Genomic DNA, 11,820 nt, shown 5'->3' on the forward strand with positions numbered 1-11,820 from the left:
AGGCAATTCTCCTGCCTCAGCCTCCCGAGTAGCTGGGACTACAGGCACGCGCCACCATGCCCAGCTAATTTTTTGTATTTTTAGTAGAGACGGGGTTTCACCACGTTGACCAGGATGGTCTCGATCTCTTGACCTCGTGATCCACCCGCCTCGGCCTCCCAAAGTGCTGGGATTACGGGTGTGAGCCACCGCGCCCGGCTCACAATCCCTTTTCAAAACTCTTGGAGTCACGTATTATCTGCAGTCCCAGTGGGGGCTGTTGCAGCACCCTGGAATCAGACACACGAATGTTTCTGCAGGAAAATGTAGGAATACTCATGCTAAGTGAGATGAATAAAGACCACATGAAAACCTCATGTTAGATCAGGTTTCATTCACATGAGTTATAGAAAAAAACTGGCCGGGCGCGGTGGCTCATGCATGTAATCCCAGCACTTTGGGAGACCGAGTCGGATGGATCGCAAGGTCAAGATCGAGACCATCCTTGCCAACATAGTGAAACCCCATCTCTACTAAAAATACAAAACTTAGCTGGGTGTGGTGGTGCATGCCTGTAATTCCAGCTACTCGGGAAGAATCTCAAGGCAGGAGAATCGCCTGAACCTGGGAGGTAGAGATTGCAGTGAGCCGAGATCGCGCCATGCACTCCAGCCCGGTGACAGAGCAAGACTCTGTCTCAAAAAACAAAACAAAACAAAACAAAAAACTGTCAGCTTCCAGAGCTTTCAGGATTTTGGAACTGCAGATACAAATATGGATTTGGATTCAGGTCTTTCAGACTCTGAGTTTGGAGCTGTTTTTACAAATCACTTAGTTTTGTAGTCAGAATGTGTGTGTATGTGCTGTCTCCTTGTTAGACTATCAGTCCCTGGATGGCAGAGAACTATTAGTCTTAATTCACTGTTGAGCACATATCTGGGATCAAACTCTTCTCTCTAGTGAGAAAATGTGGAATAAGTGCCAGTCATGGCTGGGCATGGTGGCTCATGCCTGTAATCCCAGCACTTTGGGAGGCCAAGGCATGTGGATCACCTGAGGTCAGGAGTTAAAAAACAGCCTGGCCAACATGGTAAACCCTGTCTCTGTTAAAAAAAAATACAAAAATCAGCTGGGCGTGGTGGTGTGCACCTGTAGTCCCAGCTACTTGGGAGGCTGAGGCAGGAGAATTGCTTGAACCCGAAAGGTAGAGGTTGCAGTAAACTGAGATCATGCCACTATACTCCAGCCTGGGCGGGGAAAAAAAAAAGTGCCAGTCATTTAGGAAATCAGGGGCAGGGCCCAAGTCAAAGGGACTTAGCTATTTGTACTTGGTGTTCCTGGTTCTAGGCTGTTTAGGAAAATACCCATGAAAGATGGGCTCAAATACAAATGGAGATTATCGTTAAGAGAATTCAGTCTAGGCATACACATCAAATGTGCATCGGGACTGCACTTCTTAAAAACCTAGATGACCGTGGTCAAGATGAGAGTACAGGTAGATCTCAGTTCGTAAATGATGGGTAGAGCACGAATCTGGAGTGAAGCAGGCAGCCCTGGGTTTGAATCATACCTTGGTTATTTATCAGCTTGATAAACCTCAGAATATTCCTCTGTAAAATGGGATAACACAAGAACCCAGTTCATAGGATTCAATGAGTTAATGTATGTAAAGCATTTATGGTAGTACCTATATAGTAGACGCTGAGAAAATGACAGCAGTTATCAGTTGTAGCAATATCCAAGGAAACCTTTGAAATAGTTCCCTGGTTATATCTCTGAGAAGAGTCACTGAGTCACTAAAAGGAAGACAGCACCTTTTTGGAAAATTCAAGCAAACGTAATTCAACAAATATTTATTGACAGTCGAAGTGTGAGATACTGTGCCAAGGGGTTTCACGATGAATAAAGGCAGGCATGGTAGCATGCACGTGCAGTTGCAGCTACTTGGGAGGCGGAGGAAAAAAGGTTGCTTGTACTCAGCAGTTCAAGGTTACAGTGTACCATCAGCACACCTGTGAATGACCACTGCGCTCTAGCCTGGGCAACAGGAGACCCTGGCTCAGGGAAAAACATAAATCCCCTTCCCAGGGCCTTGATGGACTGGGAACCCATCTGTGGAAACACTGGGAGGAGGGCTATAACAGAGGGAGGCTCGTGGTGCTAAAGTTGGCTACCAGTGTCTAGCCTGGTGGGAGGAGGAAAATAGATTAGAAAAGGGTCTTTGGAAGAAATACCGTGGTTTGGTTTGAAGGATAAACAGGCATTTACAGGGTGGGATGAGAAAAGACAAAAGGAGCCGGGCGCGGTGGCTCAAGCCTGTAATCCCGGCACTTTGGGAGGCCGAGGCGGGTGGATCACGAGGTCAAGAGATCGAGACCATCCTGGTCAGCATGGTGAAACCCCGTCTCTACTAAAAATATAAAAAATTAGCTGGGCATGGTGGCACTTGCCTGTAATCCTGGCTACTCAGGAGGCTGAGGCAGGAGAATTGCCTGAACCTAGGAGGCGGAGGTTGCAGTGAGCCGAGATCACGCCATTGCACTCCAGCCTGGGTAACAAGAGCGAAACTCCGTCTCGGAAAAAAAAAAAAAAAAAAAAAAAAAAAAAAAAAAAAAAAAAAAAAAAAAAAAAAAAAAAAAAAAAAAAAAAAAAAAAAAAAAAAAAAAAAAAAACAGTTAAAAAAAAAAAAAAGACAAAAGGTTTTCTGGCCGGAGGGAATGACAAAGAATCTGACCCAAGAGTAGGCCAGGCAACAGGTGTGGTCTGTGTAGGAGCCATGAGAATGGAGAGGACTGGATAACATAAAATCTCTTAAATAAGCGACACTGATGTCACTTGGTGACCAATTCCATGTGGTGGGAGGGAAGGGAAGTCTTTGATGGCTCCAAGGCCTTTGGCTTAGACAACTGAATGCTGAGCTAGGGAGGAAGGAAGAGTAGATTTGGAGAGGGGACACAGGTGACCTGCAGTATGCATACAGAGCAGAGAGCGCTTAGGCTAGACAAACAGAACTGTGAGTTGGCTGGGTGGGCGGAGTCTAGGAGAGTCGAAAAACTTATTCTGGGCGATTACACTAAACAATGAAATGACAACTTATGTCGATGGCTTACTGTGCTCCCAGTATGCTCACCATTTTATATACACGATGCCGTTCAGTTCTCAAAATGCCTATGTGGAGGGTGGTATCACCCCAATTTGAAGGAGAGGAAACTGAGGCTTAGAGAAATAACTGGCTCAAGCATAAGAGGCAGGTCTTGATCTTAAGCTAGACTCCAAAATGCAGGCTGTTCAATCCTCTGCCAGCATCCACTACACTGTGTGTACTGATTTTTTTCTTGGAGATACTGTTAGGTATTTCCTGGGATCCAGTACGTTTAGGAAATGCTGCCTACTACGCCCCTCTTTCAAGAGTCTGACTACATGTTACTCAAAAGGCTCTGAGAAGTCCCTGAGTAAAGAAACCCATGTAGCTTGTGCCATCCAGAGCTTTCCAGATTGAATGAGGGCTGGGAGCACTGCAGTAGTTTCACAGCACAGCCTACCTCAAACAGCAGTTTGAGAAACGATGCTCTGGGCCCCCGTTCTCTTCTTTGTCTTCTGGGAAGAAGACAAATATCACCTCTGCATTTGAGATTCACAGAAGTGGGAGGGAAGGAGAGTAAAGAGGGCCAAGCAGGGATGAGGGTCTAGGCGACGGGAAGTTATGTTGAAGCTGCGAACACAGATGGATGGGGCCGGGGCAGGCCCCATGCCTGCTGCAAGCCTGGGGGTGGAGGTGGGGGTTCAGGTGCCTCTCATCAGGGAGGCCAGCCTCGGCCTGCCCCAGGGAATGCCATCAATACCACAGACACTGCTGTTCCCGCAGACAGTGCTAACCACGTCGTCAAGGATACCATTCTGCTGAGACAGGAGGGAAAACAGGGACCAAGCCTGAATTCCAAGAGTTAAACCTCTAGTGTAATGATAGCAATTTCTTCCCTGTTCTTTGAAAGAAAAAGACCTCACCAAAGGAAACAGTGGCCATGTTTCAGAGTACAAATGAGGCACCCAACCCAGCCTGGCTAGATCTCAAATTGCTTCCCCCATACCGTTCACATCCTCCCCCTGTGAGTGTCATGGCGCCATGCAACTCGGGGGGATGCCACTGCCCTCAATGGACAGATCCCAGCCTGGATAAGGTCACAATGGCTCCTTTGAGGCCAAGGCTGTACACCTGTGATGCCATAGGAAGTACAAGGGAGACAAAAGCAGGCAGAAGAAAGAGCCTTTTGAGAGCGGGGAAAAGAGGCCAGTACCCTGGGGACTGGCACAGTTATACTTGCTGTGTAAGGTGGGCATTAGCTAGCTCTGCCAAGATATCTTTCCTGCGCCCCACATTTAATTAGCAATCATTTGTACTTATCTTTCGTTTTCTACTCAAGTACATCAAACGGTCAATATCATTTTGAGCAGGAAGAACAGGTAGGGAGAGATTGTCGCTGGCCAGAGACTTTCTCAGCTGCTTAGCACAGAAGCAAGAATGTTTGTGTCATCACAGGGCACTGAGTGAAGGTAACTGATATCTCAGGTGGTTCTCCCAGTCTGTCTGCAGTCCCCCTGGTCACCAACAAGCTGCCTTCTGTGATTCAGTGAAATGCCTGGTGTGTTAGGTACACCGTTCCAGGATTTGACTAATAATTAATAAGGAGGCTACAACTGGGAAATTGTGAGGGAATGAAGTTCCTCAGCTTACAGCTTGTAAGGGCCTGGCTCCCAGGGAACTAAGAGAGCCCTGGGCTCCCAGGGAGAGTTCCTTTCCCTGAGCAAAGCTCCTTGGTTCCAGGTGGCTTGGTGTGCTGGACACAACCACACCCTCCCTGCGTCTCTTCCGGCTTCCAGGACTCCCACCATTCAGGGCTCATCTTTTGGCTCTTTAGCACACTCATTTTGAACTGAAGGAATCAGAGGCTTAGGGTAACTTCTGGAAGTTTCTATCCAGTTGGCAAAGAAAACTTCTCCCAACCTTCTCAATTCCCTACTTTCCCTCAAATAAGAGAACCAGAAAGTTTGCGGGCCCCATGATACTCTACATCTGCTGACGCCAGGGAAACTCCACTACAAGCACAGTCTGTCACTCAACTTGCTGACGGCCAGCTCTTGGGGGCATAGTCCCTGCCTGCAGCTGCTTGGATCTCTTTGATGGGTGAAAACACAACTGTGCAGCTCTTGTCTGGCTGGGGGCTGGGAGGGCTATTGATTGTGTAACCAACCAAGGGCCAAGGGGGTCCTTGGTGAAATCAACGATCCCAGATTTCAAGCCAAACCATTGCTCCCCGGAGGCTGCTGGAGCAACCATTGGCAAGCAGGCCATTGATGTCTGTGTCACTTTCATAGAATTGTCAGAGCTGGACAACTGCTGGAACAAAGAGGATACATGTCTTGTGATAATTACTGTGGTTGCAATGTTATGCTAAGAAGGATGCTGAGGCTCCATCTTGTCTTGGCAGGCAGTGTTGCCTGGGCGAATGGGATAGAGAGGAGTGTAGGTTTTGAGGTCTATGGAAAGGGACTGTGAAGGTCTGCATGTGGCATAGGGGAGGGGGACAGCATCCATGTCCATATCTACCACTGCCGACCTTCATTTTATCAAAGAGTAGCTGAAGATAGCTGGAGAGCAATGTGATTTCCTCACTGCCGTAATCAGTGGCAGAGGTGGGACTGGAACACAGGCAAGAAACATCCTGAGCCACAGGTTCAGCTTGTGTCATCTTTGCTTTCCTTCTCTAAAATGAGGACCCCTCTCTCCTCATCCAGGGTGAGAAAGGCCAGTTCATCCCACAGAGCCGCTAGGAGAGGGCAAGACAGAGCTTGGAGTGGCACCGAGGGGTAGCTTTCCTTCCAGACTCTCTGGACAGAGGGAAAACCCCAGTTTTTTGTGCAATTCTTAGGGGATGTGCCTGCAGCTTTTACCTTCAGAGGCGACAACGAGAAAACCAGGGTAGCAGGGCTTGGCCCTAAACTGCACAGCCTAGTCTGAAGGCCAGATGGAAGGTACTGTACGAGTTGTAGGATGTGGAATCTGCTTAGGCTTGAGCCCTGTGGTCTCAGGGCAGTCCCCTCTGAGTTGGTTTCAGCAGACATCTTTCTCACAGGATTACACGAGTGCACAGTAGGCAGTCAACAAACATGGACTGACCAGACACACCATGTTTCCTCTTCTCTCTGGGTCTCTGCACAGGCAGGTTCCTCTGCTTGGGACATTTCTCCACTTTCTCCCCTCATATGCTGCTCACTGGATCTCTGGGGCACTCACTTTACACTGTGTCTTCAGAGAGCAGTCTCTGACTACCCCGAGGGGGTTAGGTACCCCTCTTCTGGGTGTCCACAGTACTCTGAACATAACCCATCACAGCATTTACCCTACTAGGCTGTGAGGCTCTGAGGGCAACAATCACATCAGATTCGTCTCTGTACCCTCAGTGCCTTGCACTCAGTAAACCCTCAGAGAATACATGCTGGCTAACTTACAGTATCAATGTCTTCTGTTCCCATTCCATTCATGACCACAAGAAAGAGCTCTAAACAGAGCACCAAACCCAAAATGCTATTTTTTTCCCAAAGTACTAAAATTCGGGTTTAAAAATCAAGTCACCTGTAGAGTTTTGCTTTATATCAACTGTAAGAAGAAGAAATTCCTGAGAGTAAACAGTGCCCTATAGTGAGAATCACAGCCTGGGTCCCCACCACCTGCCCCTCCAAAGTCCATCTGGCTTAAGACAGAATGGGTAGGCCAGGTGCAGGGGCTCACACATGTAATCCCAGCACTTTGAGAGGCCAAGGTGGGCAGATCGCCTGAGGTCAGGAGTTCAAGACCAGCCTGGCCAACATAGTAAAACCCCTTGTCTACTAAAAATACAAAAATCAGCTGGGCATGGTGGCACATGCCTGTAATCCCAGCTATTCGGGAGGCTGAGGCAGGAGAATCACTTGAACCTGGGAAGCAGAGGTTGCAGTGAGCCAAGATCATGCCACTGCACTCTNAAAAAAAAAAAAAAAAAAAAAAAAGAAAAAAGACAGAATGGGTCTACGTCCACGGGTTTTCCAGCTTAGTTTCATTTCATTTTTGCACTAGCAGCAGGCAGTTGAGAAAGCCAAGATGATCAGGATGCTGGTTTACAAAAGCCTCAGGATCCTGAAAAGGGGAGGAGAGAGAGAATAGCATTTCTAATTTTTCCCAGGGTTGGGGCGGCCCTTTCTATGCATAGAAAGTTGGATTGCCTGAACGACCTATAATTTCACCTTCTCTTCTAACGTGTCTTTTTTCCAGCTTTATAGTCCATCTCATTCTCAAAATTCATTTGAGACTTTGGGAGGTTGAGGCAAGAGGATCACTTGAGCTCAGGGGTTTGAGATCATTTTGGGCAACATGGTAAAATCCCATCTCTATTTTTTATTTACAATATTTTTAAAAGTTTATTTTAAAAAAAGTCATTTTCTTGGGGTGATCAGCCAGAAAAAAGAAAAGTCATTCGAGGTGACCACCATTGTTTCCTCAGGCCTACATCTACATATATTAGGAGCAATTAGCCCAATGCTTGCTATACAGCAGGTATACAATAAATGAAAGCTGTTCTCACCAGAAGATCCAGAGAATGGCAAAGTTCTAAGGGAACGTTCAGGAAAAAAAGAAGGCAAGAGAAGAACTAAGGGTTTCTGGGGACTATCTTTTTTTTTGAGATGGAGTCTCACTTTGTTGCCCAGGCTGGAGTGCAGGGGTGCAATCTGGCTTACTGCAACCTCTTCCTCCCAGGTTCAAGTGATTCTCCTGACTCAGTTTTCCAAGTAGCTGGGATTACAGGCACCTGCCACCACATCTGGCTAATTTTTGTGTTTTTAGTAGAAACGGGTTTTGCCATGTTTGCCAGGCTGGTGTCCAATTCCTGACCTCAGGTGATCCGCCTGCCTTGGCCTCTCAAAGTGCTGGGATTACAGGGGGCCATCGCGCCTGGCCCCTGGGTTTCTGGGAACTTATCTGATAGGGAATCTAGCAAGGGACAGTGGCAATGGAGAACTCTGAAATTTCTTGAATGTTTGCATTCTTCTGCACAGTCTTACTTTACTTAGATCTGCAGTTCACTCTTCAAAATAAAAAAGGCCCAAATATTATTTAGGGGATCCCATTTTGGAAAAAAGGGAAAGAAACTAAAGGACAGGGAAAAATTGCTTGGGAGAGAACAGCTGCAATATTTAGGGGCCAACAGGAGTGAACACAGGGATGTGAGAACAGGAGAAACCTGGATGCCTCCTTTTGAGGAGTTCGCAGCCTTCAGACCTGAGCAGGCTGTCCCTTGCTCCCTCCCTCCTGCTCACAGAGGTTTGGCCCACAGCGCAATCATTACAAACCACACCAGTTCTGAGAATGCTCTGCTCAAACTCTAGGTAGTCCCATGACCCCTACCTCGTGTAACCTGACCCAGACACCCAGTTACCAGGATGTATAAAGGACACCTGATTCTTTCCGTGACAGTGTGGTTACCCTAAACCTCTTAAGACGTGACTACAAAGAGAATCCCAGTCTCTGGCTTCAGTCCATATGAGAACAAGTAAAGCCACCTGAATCTGGGTCAGAAAGAAAAGTCGCCCTTCTGGAGCACGTGGAGAATTACTGCTTGTCTGACAGTCTGTATCCACAGGGCAGTAGTTCTCAAGCCTGGCTTGGGCAGCACAGTCACCTGGAGAGCTATAAAAAAAACAGATGCTTCAAGCCATCCCAGACCTACTAAATACCTCAGGAGTGGGGCCTAGGAATATGTACAGTAGTTTCTAAAAGCACTATAGGTCAAGCTAGGTGTGGCGGTACACACCTGCAATCCCAGCTACTCAGGAGGCCGAGGCGGGAGGATCCCTTGAGCCCAGGAGCTCAAGACCAGCCTGGGCAACATGGCAGGATCTCATCTCTAAATAAATAAATAAATAAATAAATAAATAAAAGCTGTCTTGATAATCCATGTTGGCAAATTAAAAAACAAATAAATAAAAGCACTACAGATGGTGTGCTATGAAGCCAGAGTTGAATATAATGCTTTGTGGAAGTATCTTTTTTTTTTTGAGAGGAAGTCTTGTTCTGTCATCCAGGCTGGAGTTCAATGGCATGATCTTGGCTCACTGCAACCTCTGCCTCCTGGTTCAAGCAATTCTCCTGTCTCAGCCTCCTGAGTAGCTGGGACTATAGGCGTGTACCACCATGTCCGGTTAATTTTTGTATTTTTAGTAGAGACAGGGTTTCGCCATGATTTGCCCACATAGGCCTCCCACAGTGCTGGGATTACAGGTGTGAGCCACCACGCCCGGCTGGAAGTATCTTGTTTTGAGCTAGAGGGAAATTACTGAAGTTCCACAGAAGGAAATAATAGAAGCTGTCTTTTTTTTTTTTTTCCTAAGTGGCACCTGCAAACAGACCAGGCTGTTCCAGCTTTCTCTGGCTCTCAGAGGAGGGAATCAGTTAGGAGGCAACTGCAGTCAGCTGCTGAACTTTCCCAGCCCTCCCTCATCATCACAGTAGAACTTAATAAAAGGTGCACTTTTCTCTGACATTTAGATTTAGATTGAACTACCATTTTAGAAGCACCTGTTTTGTGTCAGGTCCTGCAGCAAACGCAAACTACAAGACCGTGGGAGAGGCACTACATGGTTCTCACGTGGGGTACCTTCCTGGAAATGGAGGAGTGTTCATCAGAGCTGTACCAGTTCCTTACAATACAGTCCTCAGTGAGATTCTTCCCTGACACAATGCTTTATTACCTACAATCAACACACAACTTGGAGTTTACTGACTGATGTGTCTTCTCGACATTCTTTTCAATTTCTGTAATGCTGGATGTGGCTGGGCTGACTGCATGACCTTGAATTTATCTGAGGCTTATCCTCACCACCTGTCAAAACATCTAGACTGAATTTTTTTTTTTGAGATAGAGTCTTGCTCTGTAGCCCAGGCTAGAGTGCAGTGGCGTGATCTCGGCTCACTGCAACCTCCGTGTTCCGGATTCAAGTGATTCTCCTGCCTCAGAGTCCTGAGTAGCTAGAATTACAGGCGCCCACCACCAGGCTGGCTAATTTTTTTTTGTATTTTTAGTAGAGACACGGTTTTCCAACATTGGCCAGGCTGGTCTAGAACTCGTGACCTGAGGTTATCCACCCGCCTCGGCCTCCCAAAGTGCTGGGATTACAGGCATGAGCCACTGTGCCCAGCCGTAGACTGAATTTTAACCATTAAAGTAATACTACATTTGCTTACCCTTTGGAAAATAATCAAACTAGTTGCTGGGAATCACAGAGTTAAAAAGATGGTACTGTACGAGAGTCTGCAGGTGTTTTTTGGTGGAGAGCACTACACCGATCTTAGCTGATTATCACTATGAACTTTGTCTGTACTGTCTCCATTTTCAAAGATGATGAAATGGAGGCTCAGAGAACCTCAGTAACTTGCCAGATGCAAAGCCCTAGCCCTAGGACAAGTTAGGGCAAGGATTTGACCCTAAGTATTTTGATTCCCAGACCTGTGCTTTTGCCTTAGCTCCACTTTAGCGCCCGATGGCCCTACTGAATGACTATTTATGTGCAAATTTATAATGGTTGGCAACTAACATGCTGTTTTTATCAACCACATGCAAAAAGCATGAATTAAGATCAAACAGAATTTTAGGAGGACAAAGTCATAAAAGTAACAAGAGGTTGAGTGACTTCTCTAAGACCAAACAGCTACTAAGAGGTTGCGCCTATATTTGACCAAATATAGATACTTGGGGTCTATATGGCACCAAAGCAGCTCTTTTTAACTAAGCCAAGATGCATGCATATACGGTGCAATGGAGAGGAACTCGCATGAGGTTGGAATCAGAAGCCATGGATTCCAGTCCCTGTTCCAATCACTTATTAGCGATATCACTCTAGGCAAGTCCTTTGCCCTCTGGAAACAATGATCTATGACCTACTCTTTACTGACAAGTGAAGATCCAAATGAATGCAAAAGTATTCTGAAAAATTCCTTAAAAAAAATAAGAGAGTAAGAGCTCAGGCAGGTCAGTCAGTCAGACATAGGTTTAAATTCTGACTGTCGCTTACTGGCTGTGTGACCTTGGACGAGTGCTTTTACCTCCTATGCCTGTTTTCTCATCTGCAAAACGGGGATAAATCAAGTAACTACCTTAAAACATTGTTGTGACAATTAAATGACATCTTCCATTTAAACATGGGATTGCCTGACACAATAGCCGATCAATAAACATCAGCCATTAATATCCTAATAATTGTGCCTCTCGGTCTTCAATTACCTTCAAGTACGGTCTTTCTGAGCTACCCAAAGCGCCCTGGGCTTCAGTTTCAGTCTTGCTAGTCTCTGCCCCGTTCCTCGGACCCTGTCCCTCTCTTCCCAGTCCACATCGTCTTAAAAGCCATCTAGAAACCCCAGTCCCCTTCCCCGGTTTCGGCGCCGTCTCTTACTCGACGACCTTGGCTGGATCCCCGTGGTGCCCATAGACAAGCGCCGGGACCCGGGCAGGCGCGGCGGATGCAGAGTAGTAGGAGGCGGCAGGTCCGTGACAGCCAGAAGCAGGGAGCAGCCTCCGCCACAGCCGGCCGGGGGTTCGCACCCACCACAGCGTGCCGCAGACCCACATGCTCCCTCCTACCAACACAGAGCCTGACGCCCCCGGCTACGTCATCTTCCAGCGACCACAAGCCTGCGCCCCGCCCCGCCGCGTGACCACGCCCCCACGCTCCTTGTGAAGGGCGTTTCCTTCCTCCGCTGCCCACGTGGTGGCGCCTGGCTAAACTGTTTGTGGGTCCCGGAGGGACCAGAGGGAG

The 11,820-nt window shown here is 47.3% G+C and overlaps 1 protein-coding gene across 4 annotated transcripts in view; it reads right to left on the minus strand.

Moving 5' to 3' along the window:
* MECR (mitochondrial trans-2-enoyl-CoA reductase) overlaps window positions 1–11,695 on the minus strand; it is a 66,240-nt gene extending 54,545 nt beyond the window's left edge. For 3 of the 4 annotated variants that reach the window (XR_001827053.2, XM_017534795.2, XM_017534794.2), the window contains exon 1: window positions 11,458–11,695. Coding sequence is in view for 2 of the 4 variants with exons in the window: in XM_017534795.2 (XP_017390284.1) it covers window positions 11,458–11,633 (176 nt within the window). In the remaining 2 variants the exon portion in view is untranslated. The remainder of the gene's footprint in view (window positions 1–11,457) is intronic. The other variant, XM_017534796.2, reaches the window with a different exon arrangement.
* Between the last annotated feature and the right edge of the window lie 125 nt (window positions 11,696–11,820).

The sequence above is a fragment of the Cebus imitator genome, unplaced genomic scaffold (assembly GCF_001604975.1).
Source record: "Cebus imitator isolate Cc_AM_T3 unplaced genomic scaffold, Cebus_imitator-1.0 Scaffold87, whole genome shotgun sequence".
Lineage (NCBI taxonomy): Eukaryota > Metazoa > Chordata > Mammalia > Primates > Cebidae > Cebus > Cebus imitator.